The 14,195-nt window shown below is 42.9% G+C and overlaps 1 protein-coding gene across 1 annotated transcript; it reads left to right on the top strand.

Moving 5' to 3' along the window:
• Positions 1 to 882: 882 nt before the first annotated feature.
• On the top strand, positions 883 to 1,578 carry LOC311171337 (growth-regulated protein homolog gamma-like; the record flags this gene model as incomplete). Its single annotated transcript, XM_084234083.1, has 3 exons — positions 883 to 982; positions 1,078 to 1,201; positions 1,314 to 1,578. 3 exons carry the CDS (start codon positions 883 to 885, stop codon positions 1,399 to 1,401), a joined length of 312 nt encoding a protein of 103 aa, XP_084090209.1. The 3' UTR covers positions 1,402 to 1,578.
• Between the last annotated feature and the right edge of the window lie 12,617 nt (positions 1,579 to 14,195).

Raw genomic sequence — 14,195 nt, 5'->3', positions numbered from 1 at the left:
AAGAAAAAGAAAAAGAAAAGAAAAGACTAGAAATAAGCAAAAACAAAAGTGCTTGGTCAAAGCTACAAACTGTGAACTCCCTCAGCCCAGCACAGATTTCCCTCCCATCACAAGTCCAAAATGATCACCAGTCCCTTTTCCACAAATTATTCAATGCCCTCTACACTGAAAAGATTACATTCAAGGATTTACTCCAGCTCTGGAAGTTCCAGTATTTCACAGAAGGAAGTAATGTAGAATTGCGACACTCAGTCTTAAACAGTGAATTGTATTAACACAGATCACCTCCTCGACCCTGTGGGATGATATAGCAAAAATGTGCCTGTCTATGTTTGTAAAATACCAGAACCAGGCGAACATCTCTAAACTATTTTATGTATAATCTCAAATGACAGCTGCATTTTAATAGTGTACTTAAGGAGATGAAAATAAAATCAAACCAGAAGGTATTTACATGTAATAAAGGGAAAAATTAGATCTCTCCCCAACACCCTCCCGGATCCGCCCTAATCCCCCTGGTCCTGATAACTACCATTACGCATGATGACTGTCCACTAACCAGTGACACAGTCCTACAAGGCGATTCACTTTCCCATTAGCGATTTGGGGCAGACAGATATTTCAGAGTCCGCACAGTTACTAGGGAGGCAAGGCGGGCGGCATTGGCCGGTACCCGCAGACCTACTCCACCCAAGGGGAGGGGTTTCATTTCCTACACTACCGGGGGTACGTCAGGGAATTTCTGGCTGCGGGATTTCCCGCCTGAACCTTCGATAAAAGGGGTTCGCTCATCTCAGGGAGTCACACAGCCAGCACCACAGACACTCTCCACACCAGCTCTTCTGCTCCAGGCACCGCAGCCCAGATCTCCAAGCCGACCTCATGGCCCGCGCCGCCTCCCCAGCTACACCCCGCGCTCCCCGGCTCCTCCGGGCTGCGATGCTGCTCCTGCTTCTGGTCGCCACCTGCCGGCGCGCAACAGGTAAAACCGTGGTGCCTGGGAATCCCAAGGATGGGCCTGGGGTCCGTGGGCGCCCATCGGGACACCCCCGCTGAGCCAGCCTGTTCTGCCCGCAGGGGCGCCGGTGGTCACTGAACTGCGCTGCCAGTGCCTGCAGACCGTGCAGGGAATTCACTTCAAGAACATCCAGAGTGTGAAGGTGACGCCCCCAGGACCCCACTGCGACCAAACGGAAGTCCTGTAAGTGCTGCTACCTCCATTGTGCTTGTCACCACCTTGCAAGCCCGGGTGCCCCCCACCATACCCCCCAGCCCTACCTCCTGCCTCACCGGATTCCCCCTTCTCTCTGCAGAGCCACTCTCAAGAATGGGCAGGAAGTTTGTCTCAACCCTGCAGCCCCCATGGTTAAGAAAATCATCGAAAAGATGCTCAAAAAGTGAGTTCTGGGCTGAGTCACAGGTGACTAGAGCCAAGGATCTCAAATACTGGCACCTGCCTCCTGCAAATGTACCCTGGAAAGTCGGGTTCGGTGAAGGACTGGAAATCATTATAGTTAAGAGCTGAATTCACTATTAAGATTTAATCTGCTCTGGTGACAGGATATTTCCAGTGCCCTGCATCCCTATCAAATGGATGTGGGTAAAGAAGATTTGATAGATCTAACATTTACTAAAGAAAATAGTTTTCCCACATATAGGAAAAAACAATGTTTGCCTTAGCTGCTCATGGACTGCAGGACTGAAAAGTGAGGCCCCTGGTTTTGGGCGCATTGCCCTCCAGAGTTAAGGTGAAGAGCAGGGGCTTTGCAGTAAACCCCATCCCCTCCCAAGTGTAAATTTAGGCTACAGGAAAGTACTCAATCTTTTTTGAGTCTTCATAAAATGGGGAAAATAGTAGTAATTACCTCATGGGGTTTGCTATGAGATTTAAATGGCGTCATGCGTGTACATTTGTAGCCCAGCGTGGTCTTATGTTCTGGCTTTTTGAAGCTAAAAATAATGATGTAATTTAGACCAGATGCTCTTTATTCCCAATTAAACAGCATCCAGGAGTCTGGCATTTTCCTTCACACAGGGCAGCAGTGGTATATAGGTAGGAACCACTTAGTACAGGGCTATGCAGTCAAATTTTTGAATTCTACTAATAGCAACCATTTTCTCACTATAGGCACCAAATGAACTGAAGAAAAGGAAGACACTTAAAAGTTGCTGTTCCCACCTGAGATGAATCAGATAGAAAACAGAAGATAAACAAATGAATCCTGGAGCCACTGGGACTATTTTTAAAGTGTTTGACTATTTTTCATGAGCCTTCTTCTATTTATTACATATTTATTTATTTATTTTTTAAAGCTTATGCACTTATGTTTTATCTAATATTTAAAGATTTGAATGTTTGGTAATTTGCCATACTGGAATTTTAAAAGATCATTTTATGTTAAACCCAAGTTAGTTCAGTCTTGACTACTATTTAATTTTAAGGAAATATGTTTTAAATTTTCTTCATTCATGAAACAAAATTTTTTTAGAGGCAAGACCCCACCATACCACTCCATCCACTATGATAAAGGCTGGAAATGAGTTAAGGGAATCAAACAGACCGGTCACTGTGTCAACTCTCTCCCTCCCCTGTAACAACTGTAAAGGCAGGGGAATGTGTGCATACATCTGGTGTGTACTATTAAGAAGAATGTCAGTTGTTATTTATTGAAATGATTTCATAGTATGTGGGCAACATTTCTGATGTTTAAATTTTAAAAAGGACAATGTTCTCATTATCCCTTGGACATTTTGTCTTCTCTGTAAGGCATATTGCCTTGATTAGCATTTATTATGCAGTGTTTCTGGAATGTATGTCTTGGAATAGAGAAGTTTAAATATTTATTAATATAATCTTATAAATAACATGAAAAATAAAGGTTTTTTTTTTAAACAAACATTTCTTGCTTAGAATTGGTTTTTTACTTCTTAACCTCTTGTTCCTCCTGAATACCCAAGTGTTGTAAATTTGTGACACACTATAGCTCTCCTGCTCTTAATTGACTCATAGGGCAAGCGGATACCTTCTAGGGTCAGACTAGAATAAGGAAGTCTCCAGAAATGAGGGCAACAAATTCCAACTAATCAAACACCCCCAGGACTATGGGCAACAGGACATTCTGGAACAAGGATGATAAATACAAAGGACTTTAGGATAAGGGCTGGGACACAAAACTTAATTCTGAGCACAGAAACATTAAGATGTAGTGAGTGAGACCACCAAGAACTAACCAATCACAAAGAGACTGACAGGGCTTTGGAATAATTAGGGAAAGAAGGTGCGTATTCTCCAAGGCATGACTCTACTTTGGCTTCCTTGTCCTTCCCTGGCCTGGTTCCACTGGCCTGGGAGTCCCACTTTATTTGTTTCTTTTCTCCTTAATAAAATTTTTCTTATATCTATTTCTCTAAACAAATCTGCCACTTTTCCCTTGCTTGCGTAGTTCCTGCTGTGGTTTGGTGAGACACCAACCTGCGGTGGTCTAGAGGCTGGGACTCAGCACTGCTGCTGCAGCCTGGGATCGGTTCCTGGCTGGGAGACCAGACCTGAAAACCTGAAATTATGCCACTAGCTGGCACACCTCTTGTTTCACTCCTGTTATAGAAGGCATAGTTGATGCTGTTACAGGGCAGGAAAGAGGTAGCAATTTCAAAGTCCATTTTGTTAAGAATCACTACTTTACATAAAATTTTCATTTTGTATTACCAACCCATTATTCACTTCTAGTTCGTAAAATTTTTCCAATATTTTTCCTTATTTCGTTAAAAGTCCTCACTAAATTACTTTGTACAATGGTTTTTCAAACAATTATACATTCTCTCCCCCTCTTTTTTTTTAAAGATTTATTTATTTATGCATACAAGAGCTGGGGTACAGGCCAGAGATTCGGTGTGGGGTGGGGGGTGGTGGTGAGCGGATTCACTAGAGACAGTGTGGGGAAGAGAACAGGCAGATTGACTAAAGTACACTGCTGAGGAGAGCAGCGGTCGAGTCAGGAGAGGTCTGTTGTGCCTTGTGGGTTTCTTCCTGACCAGCTGAGGAACTCGTGCTGCAGAGGCTGCAGATTGCTTCATAGTGCGGTGCTTAACCCCTTGCGCCACCAGGGAGACCCTATTCTCTCCCCTCTTAATGAAGCAATGGGGAAAAAAGAAAAGGTGAGTGGCTGAGTCCTTCTGTGTAAAGGTAAAATTGAGAAGGGTGGAGAGACCATTGTCATTAAGTTCAAGGCAGTAACAATGCTTAGTGTGCCCTGTGAAAGATTAAATGTTTCTAAACCATTGTAGGGTAAAGAAAATGTCAGGCTTTTCTGCCCTTCCGCCATCAGGATAGATGATGGATCCTTGCGGTCCTGAATGTATGCCTGATGGCAGGCACCTGGAAGAGGGTGTGGGCATAGGTAGATGGGATTCAGCTGAGCTAAGACTGTGCTTTTAAGGGCGGCGTCTCGGGGACACCAGCAGCAGCAGCAGTAGCAGCAGCAGCAGTATGAAGCCGAAAGAGAAGCCGAGAAGCAGCAGAACCAACTCCAGAGAGCCCAGATAGAGTGAAGACTTGCTGGGGGCTGGGAGGCTGGCAGGCTCCCAGCCTCCCAGCCCCCCAGCCAGCACTCCTGCCTGCCATATGCCTGGTGAACCCCAAATAAAAAACCTGCAAAACTACTGAGGACTCTGACTCCTCCTTTACCCGGTCTGCATGGGATCAGAAAACCTGCACTGTGCCCATGTCCTGCCTTTACAACCATTAAATTTGCATTTGAATCACACACCCCCCAAAAAAAAGAAAAAAGAAAAAAAAAAAAAAAAAAAAAAAACGACAAGAGCACATCCAGTTTCTACATAAAAACAAAGGTTTTCTTTTCATGCTAGAAGATTTAAATAACTCTGGAGAGGAACACATTCCAAATCAGAGAAAGTGGAAATTTGGTTCACATGGGTTGGGCAGGTAGGGTATGTGATTGTCTTTGACTGAGGGCCTGTTCCTGGGCTTATTTAAGACTTTCAGTGAAAGGAAGATGTTACAGGGCAGGGAGAGGGGCACCCCAAAACCCCCAAACCTGCTCACTCTAAATAGGTTCTGCCATATACTGTCTCACGACAAACATTTATTATAAGACCTTTAATGGTAAGTAATTTTAATACAATTACTGTGTAATACAGAAAAGATAAAAAAATATAGTTTCCAAGTCAAGCACCCAAAGTTACCCATGCCCTCATGGGTAGAAGTCCACCCAAACAACATTGGCTCAGAGCAAGGCCCGAAAGCCTGCCACAAGTCTAAAGCACCTTCTGGCAGGGACCCTTAGAAAAGAGCAAAAACAGCCAGACAAGTCTGGGAGGAAAAGAGCAAAATCAAAACAAGATAAAAGCTGCCATTGTTAACCTCCCCATGGGTCTCTCACCCATGTCTGTTTTAAACAGCCCAAGACCAAGAAGCAAATGCGGCTTCTTTACATGTCTCTCTGCCCCATGTGCCTCTTCCAGATCTCCTTCTTGTTATCCATCCTGCTTCCTTCCTTCTCCAGTATCCTCTCTAGCTTCTTCTCTTCCCTGCTCAGCTCCACCCTCCCTTTGGTGGGGCTGGGAACCTGGAATATCCCTTTTTCCTGGGGACCACCTTGTTTCAAATGGAGCTTGTTCAGGCTCATCTTAAGCAGTTGGGCAACTGCAGACAAGGAACAACTACTCTGAGCCTCATATCCTCCCTTAACAAATAAGTATAACAGACTCTTTATAATTCCAATGGTATTTGCTCAGAATGAGTGAGATAGAAAAGCAATTTTAAATGTATGGAGGTAAATGCAAACCATTCTGGAAACTCCACAAATACCACAATGACTCTTCCATAACCCCAAGTCAACGGAGTAAGTTTTAGATTTAGGGAATAAAATTTCCTTGGATTTCTCAGTGTTCTTGCAACAACTCCTCGCTTTGACACATATGTATATCAGTAGCCATTTGTGGTATGTATAATTGTTGTATGAGTATCTGTAGTCATTTGTCTAGTTAATTAATCTGATCCTAATAGATAATAAAACTAATCTTCCTAAAAAGGATGCAATGGATCCTTGGTGTAGCCTGCTGGTGGGTGCTGTCTTTCTAGATATTTATATGTCAAAAGAGACAAAGCCACTAAATTTAGAGATACCTAGAGGTCATAAAAGTGGAGACAAGGACCAAATTGGCACTTAAAGATTATTTTTGCACCAACTGGTTGGAGTTAAGACTCAGGCCCTTTGAGTTTTCAAGAAGAAAACTTTTAAGGAGGGGAGAGGAATAAAATCTTCATTCTCCCTTATAAGCAGAGAAAATAACTTTTCCCTGGCCCCTAGTTTATGGAGTGTTTGGCTGCTGACTTCATTGGCATTGTAAACTACCAAATCATGGCTTTTGCCCTCCTGCAGAAAGCCACACTATGAAACACAAATTGTCTTTATGTGAAATAATTTTTTTGAAATGGCCATCAAGGGAGTTAGCAATCAGGTTAGCACCCTAATAATACCTACTTCCTAAACCTCAGGAGTGCTGTGATTTTATAAGGATGGAAGGAATGTGAGGGAAACTTGGGGGCTTTGCATTTCTAGGTCTGAGGAGGACTGGACAATCCAGGCAACTTGAGTCGGGGCGTTTGACCTTTGCAGCAGTTTTCTCAGCCATCATGAGATGTTTGTTTCAGATATCATTATCACTTCACAGAAGCACAGAGACTTTTTATTAAGATTACAAAATAGTTTTCCCAACTCTTCCAGAAATGCAGTTAGAGCAAGTTGAGGTTAATCATAAGGAGGAACTAAGGGACTGTTATTCAGTGAGTTAATAGTTAATCCTAAGGAGGGTGCAGTAGCAAGCAGCTTAATTCTGCTTGTTAGTAAATTTGTCATCTAGAGGAACTTTTGCTGTTGTAAAGTGGTAGGTTTCCGGCTACAGCATCATGCAGGGAACAAGGCTGAGGCAAACTGGGAGTGACACAGACTCACTGTGAGGTAATCCATAAGAAAGCTGCCTTTGATCTTTAATATCTCTTGTGTGCATTCAGGATAAAATTATTAAATGTGAATATTAAAACTCAACATAGGCTTTGATAACTTGGTGTGTGGAAAGAAGAATGAAGGAGGTATGCCATGTTCATATAGCGATTAAAACACAGACTAAAATATTTAGACTGATGTGGCAATAGATTCCATTTCTCACACCTGTGTAATTTGAGGTGAAGTTTCTTAATTACTCTGAACTACATTTCTCCTCTCATAAAGGGGGCATAATAATGGAACATCCTTTTTTAGTTGTTGTACTGGAATAGCGCATGATAATTTGAATAAAAAGGGAGGTAGTGTCTGAGAGATGGTGATGGCTCCAGAATTTTGAAATTTCTGATAACAACAACAACAACAAAACCCAATGTGACTGACCGTAGAGGCAGTGTTTAATTTAGTTTTCTGTTGCTGCTTTAACAATGACTGTAAATATACTGATACTAACTTCAAACAACACAAATGCACTTTCTTATACTTTTGGGGCTCAGACAACCAAACTCAGGTTAGCTGGGTGAAAGTCAAGGTGTCCCCAGGACAGGTTTCTTCTAGAAAGGGGAGAATCTATTTCCTGTTCTTCCCAGCTTCCAGAGACCATCTGCAATCCTTGCTAGTAGCCATCTTTTTTTTTTTTTTTTAAATAGAGGCATTTTTTTTTTATTATTTATTTGTTTGTTTGTTTTGTTTATACAAGCAGTGGGTACAGTCAGAAGCGCGGGAGGGTGAGAGAATTCACCAGAGCCAGAGCGGGGAGCAGAGCAGGCAGAAGGACCGAAGTACACTGCTGAGGGGAGCAGCGGGCGGCAGGAGAGGTCTGCGCGCCACGTGGGACCCTCCTCCGGAGGCCGGGGAGCAGCCGGGGATCGAACCCGCACCGCAGAGGCCGCGGGCAGCTTCGCAACCCAGCGCTCTACCGCTGCGCCACCGGGGAGGCCCGCTAGTAGCCATCTTTCTCCCTCTTCAAAGTCAGAAGCGTAGCCTCTTCAAATCCCTTTATTTCAGTCCTGTTCTATCACATTGCCTTCTGTTTCTGCCTCCTTCTGAATTCATTTTATCAGAATTCTTATGATTACATAAAAAAAATCTACCATCTCAAAATCTTTAATCACAGGTGCAAACGTCCTTAAATATAGGGCAAAATATTCACAGATTCTACAGAGTAAGACAAGGATATCTTTGTGGAACTGTTGGAGTTTTGTAGAGTTGCGGAGTCCTTGGGTTCACTCTGGGAAAGGTTTCACCAGAGCTCCCCTTTCAGTGGCACGCGGCGAGTTCCCCATGCGAGTTTCTCCATGAGACAGAAACGTTGGTCATATTTAAAGAACAGGTTTATTAGGGAAAGGGAAAGGGACAGGTTTTGCTAAGAGAGGCCTGCATGGTCACAGGTGGGCGGCCTTGAGGAGAGCTGCCTCCGCTGAGGGAGGTCTGTGAAGAGAAGTCCTGGCATGGTACAGATTACCGGCAGCCAAAAAGCTGCTGCCCTGTGGAGGGAAAGAGTTGGTGAAAAGAGGCACCTGCATAGTCACAGGTGGGCAGAGGGAGTGCTGCCCTGAGCCTGTGCAGAGACTGCACTGATACAGTCCTTTTTTCTTTGAGAGGGCTCACTCCTCCGTGGAATGGCCTGCTTTTGCTGATGTTGGGTAACAGGCAAAACTAGAAAGGGATCAGAGATTCCAGGGTGAGCCCAATCTCCATATCTTTACCCTCAGGCCTGTGCTCCACTCCCTATAGCAGTCTGATCCTACTTGAGTCTCCTGCCTTGTGATAAGGCGCTGGTGCCTAAAGGTCATGACCTCTACAGCTGGGTTAATGGTCATGTTATTCCCCTTGACCCCCATCTCCTTGTGTGAGTCAGGTTTTATTCTTGTGAGGCTTCCATTCCAGTTTTTCTATTCTTGTCCTCCATCAGAACCATTATTCAGCCTCCCATAGGAAACTCGAATTTCAGTGTTCAAAGCAATCTTGATAAGGCTAACAATATGTCCATTTTATAGAAGGGAAGTTGGAGACTGTGGGAGGAACCAAAATGGTACCATTTTGGGCTAGTGTTCAATAAATGCAACTGCTATTAATGTTCCTAAGTCAAACAAATGCAAAATGAGTATTTTATTCAGACTGCTCCTGGAAAGCTTCAAAGTGACGAAAAAAGATTTATTACATAACTAGAGGGAAGACAGGGATAACTAGAAGTGCAAGAAGAAAGTCTGGCAGAAAACATAGGATGCCTTCTTGGGTGTGTGTTTATCATTGGTTCTCTGTTTGTTCTCAGGGTTATCAATGTATCCCTGCAGCAAGTAGAAGTGGCAAGAGTGGGTGTCACATTGAATTGTCTGTGAGACTTTGAAGTACAGGATAGACTTCCACTGGGAAGATCAAATGAGGAAGTGGTGGACAGGGACATTTTCTAGAATGGTTCCAGGGTGATGAGTGAAAGGGTCGGCAGAGAAAGATGAAGACGACAGAATAAGTTTAAAGGGGGGGGCTCTATTGCGTTCCTGGGTGAACTTCAGGGACCCAAGGTGGGGGCTGGTGAAGTCAAGCCCATTGTCAGGGGAAAGCAGGTTTTTATAGGATGGGGAGAGGGAAACCGGACTTGCAGGTGGGGGAACTGGTTTGATGAGAAACAGAGTTGTTCCCCCCCCCCCCCCATGGTATCAGCAGGCCCTCATTCTTACCCTGTGGTCTTCAACATTCTGTGACTGTTCCTATTATGTCTGTCAGGATTTTCCAGCAGGCGCTGGTAGGGAGGGGGGGGCTATAGGGCTCCGTTGAGCAAGATACCAGATGTCTTTTTACCCTAGTGACTCTGGCTCCTGCCAGACCTTTCAATGAGGACAGGAAGGGTAGAAGGAGATGATTAGCATTAGAACAAGGTGATACCATATGATACCATACCTTGTCAATTTGAGAACCATCAGGAAACAGTATGGGAGGGCCACCTGAGATTTCCTAGGTAAATAATCCAGAGCAAATGAAGAGAATAATGGATGACCCACTCAGTGATCTTGGTTATTCATTTGAGACATCTCTTGAGATATCACTTCGGGGCTTCTAAAAACTGGACGGTTTTAAAAGTGGAGAGAGATGGAGGTTCTGCAATAGTAAGATGGGGAGATGTTATCTCTGCTAAAATAGGAAAAATGTAAGAGTCTTCTTTCATCCAAAGTTTCCCGTAATGCAGAACCTGAGGCAACCACCTAGGTGTTGGTACTTTATTAAGCCTGCCAGCTGTCCTCAAGGATCTTATATTCACCTGTATATTGGGCACTCTTGTGGAAACTTTTTATTTCTGCCTTCGGAGTGATAGAAACGATGACTTACTTATTTTATTTTATTTTTTAAGATTTATTTATTTTTGCATACGAGAACTGGCGTGTAGGCCAGAGGTGTGGGGGGTAAAAAATTCACCAGAGACAGAGTAGGGAGCAGAACAGGAGAATTTACTGAAATACACTGCTGAGGGGAGCAGTGGACGAGACAGGAGAGATCTGCTGTGCCCTCTAGGTTAACTCCCTGGGGTGGGGTTCAAATTCATGCTGCAGTGGCTGCAGATTGCTTCATAGTGTTGAGATTTAACCGCTTGTACCACCAGGAGGCCCCCAGATGACTTACTTTAAAAAGGACTCTGAAAAGAAAATTAGATGAAATTATGAGAGGATCAGATGAAACCAGATGTGTAACACCAAGTTATGTTATAGGGCAGGGATAGGGGTAACCCAAACCCTGAAAACCTAATCTAAATGGGTTCTGCCATCCGCCGCATCAACACAAAACATATGAGACTTTAATGGGAAGGAACTTTAATACAATTTGGAAATAATACAGGAAAGGCACAGAATCTAATCTAAATCAAGCACCCAAAGTTACCCGTCCCCTCGTGGGTAAAACTCCATCCAAATGGAATTGGCCAAGAGCAAGGCCCCAAAGCCTGCCACAAGTCCAAAGCATCTTCCAGTGGGGACCCACAGAAAAGGGTCAGAAACAACCAGACAAGCCCGGAAGGAAAAGAGCAAAATCAACATCAAGATAAAAGCTGCCATTGTCACCTCCCCACGGGTCTCACCCTCATCTGTGTCACTCCGTCCATGACCAAAAGGCAAGCGCAGTTTCTTCATGTGTTTCTAGGCTCCATGCGCCTCCTCCAGGTCTCCTTCTGGCTCCATCCTGCTTCCTTCCTCAGTCTCCTCTGCAGCCTCTCCTCTCCCAGCTCAGCTCCACCCTCCATTTGGGTGGGGCAGGGAACCTGGAACCTCCTCCTTTCCTGGGGACCACCCTGCTACAGTTAGAGTTCAAAGAAATCTGCTCAATAAACTACAAAACAGATACAAGTGCACAGAACCACCTAACTCAGTGTCTGCATTGAGATTTACAGATATGAACAGTCAAGGTTTTTGAACATTAGTCAAGTTTACATGACTGTCAGAGAGAACTGGGGGTTGACTCCTAATCTAGTGTTATCTTTAGGACAATGTGGAACCATCACTTCCTTCTGCTTCTTAGGATTCTTCTTAAATATCTCACCTCAGTCATAGCAGTGTGGGCTAAAGGAATGCTAGGAGCATTGTGGTTCAATACTCTGGGAAAAAAAGAAAATCTCGGCCACTTTTTGTGACCTTGCCAAATTACTTATGTCCTCTGAGTTTCTGTTTCCTCACCTATAAAATTTAAACAATTCTGGATGCATTTTGTAAGGTTTCAGGATAATAAACCAAAAGCATGTAGAGTTATACTGCATAAAGCAATACTTAACAAATTGTTGTTACTACTAGTGTAACAGGGTGGTCCCCAGGAAAGGGGGAAGTTCCAGGTTCCCTGCCCCACCCAAGGGAGGGTGGAGCTGAGCAGGAAGAGGAGAAGCAGCAGAGGAGACTGAGGATGGAAGGAAGCAGGATGGAGCCAGGAGACCTGGAGGAGGCACATAGAGCCTAGAGACACGTGAAGAAACTGTGCTTGTCTTTTGGTCATGGACTGGGTGACACAGATGTGGGTGAGACCCATGGGGAGGTGACAATGGCAGCTTTTATCTTGATGTTGATTTTGCTCTTTTCCTTCCGGGCTTGTCTGGTTGTTTCTGACCCTTTTCTGTGGGTCCCCACTGGAAGATGCTTTAGACTTGTGGCTGGCTTTGGGGCCTTGCTCTGGGCGGATCCCATATGGATGGACTTTTACCCACGAGGGGACGGGTAACTTTGGGTGCTTCATTTAGAAACTAGATTCTTTGCCTTACCTGTATTGTTTCCTAGTTTTATTAAAGTTCCTTCCCATTAAAGTCTCATATGTTTTGTGTTGATGCAGTGGATGGCAGAACCCATTTAGAAAAGGCAGGTTTGCGGGGGTTTGGGCTGCCCCTCTCCCTGTCCTATAACACTAGTACAGTGTATAGTTTTCATGACAGGATAAACAAATTCAACTAATAGTTTAAAGTTAAATACCTAATATAATTTACAACCATAACTTCAAGATTCAGACTTTTCCTTAATAAGTCCTTCCCTAGCACAAAACAGTGAGTGGCTCTTGGGGCATGCTTCTGTCTCCAGAGCTTATCGTATTCTTTTAAAAAAAGATTTATTTATTTATGCATACAAGAACTGGGGTGTAAGCCAGAGGTACAGGGGGTGAGAGAATTCACCAGAGAGAGTGGAGAGCAGAGAGGCAAAACTGCTAAAATACACTGCTGAGGGGAGCAGCAGACAAGGCAGGAGAGGTCTGTTGTGCCATGTGGTTTGTTCCCTGGCCAGCCAGGATCGAACTTGTGGCTGCAGTGGCTGGCGGTAGCTTGATAGCACTATCTTTAACTCCTGCACCACCAGGGGGGCCCTTGCTTATCAGTATTTTTCTCTGTGTGCTAACCTTTGCTTTTATTCATCTTTATAGGCACAATTCAATGGCATCTCATTTCGTGAAGGCAAATGATACATTCTGACTATTCAGGCTATGTGTACAAGAGCACTGTATCAAAATTGTATTAAGTATTTGATTAAAGGATTTGATTTATTGATGCAGAAAGAATTATTAAATATGACATAACCAAGTCCATCTAAAAATAGAATGCACAGAAATTGAGCTTGTAAGTCATTATCAGTAATTTAGTTTTTGAGAGATTTGAGGCAAAACACACTGCTTTTGACAGGACAAGATTTATTAATTTGTCAATAGATGGCAGATTCCATTTAGACTTTAAATATCATTGTATAAATGGACAAAAAAGGAAAAGATAGGATAAGACATTATTAATTTCAAGCTTGGTAAAAACATGGTCTATAAAAGATGTGGAAACTTTCTCATGAGATTTTTTTTTAAATCCTCATGACTGAAAATGGCACTGGATCCTTTCGAGCTGCATAGTTCCATCCTAGAATGTAATAAGGCAAAAGTTCATATCTCTGCTGAAAAATTTATTGCATTCTGCACTCCCTATCCCGCCCAAACAAAACAAACTGGAAAAAATATTCCACTTCCTTATTGGCTTGTAACTATAAAATGGTACTTTCACAAACTTCTTTCATTCTTTAGTGAGGAGGAAGCAGCAATAACAATCTTGAGTCTGTAGTGCATAAAGAAAAATATAGTATTAATCCAACAATGTCTGAAATTAGAGGTTCCTAGTGAAATCTCACAAACATTTTTATGAGATTTTATAAAAGAGAAACTAGACCTAAGAGGTTTTTTTTTTTGACTTTAGACAAAACAAAAACTCAATTATGTAAAGTTAAACCAGACATACAAGCAGATTGTCAAATGTCAAAGAATCCATGAAGAGGCAGAGCAAATTCTATTTAATTACCTTGAACTACTGACAAGGAGTTTGTGCTTCTTTTATTATAGATAGCAATAGCAATATTGCTGCAAATCAATTCAGAAAATTTAAGTTTGTTTGGGGGATTAATATATTCAAATGAGATCACACATCTATTATTATATTAATTTTTATCAAATGAAGCAATGCATTTTATGTTTACAAAATTATCTTGATGACAATCAAGACCTTAGGGAATAAATTTTTGCTCTAGAATAACTAACAAAGTTCTTTAGAAGTGTTATGGGGCAACCCCGATATGGAATTAGCTTTAGGACATCCTTTTCCCCCTAACAGTAGCAACTCAATAAATACATGTTTGTTATGATATTTGCAAGGAATCAGTCTTTTGTAATTTTTTCTCAATTATT

The sequence above is a fragment of the Talpa europaea genome, assembly GCF_964194135.1.
Source record: "Talpa europaea genome assembly, chromosome: 5".
Classification (NCBI taxonomy): Eukaryota; Metazoa; Chordata; class Mammalia; order Eulipotyphla; family Talpidae; genus Talpa; species Talpa europaea.
This window is presented reverse-complemented; position numbering and strand designations above follow the sequence as displayed.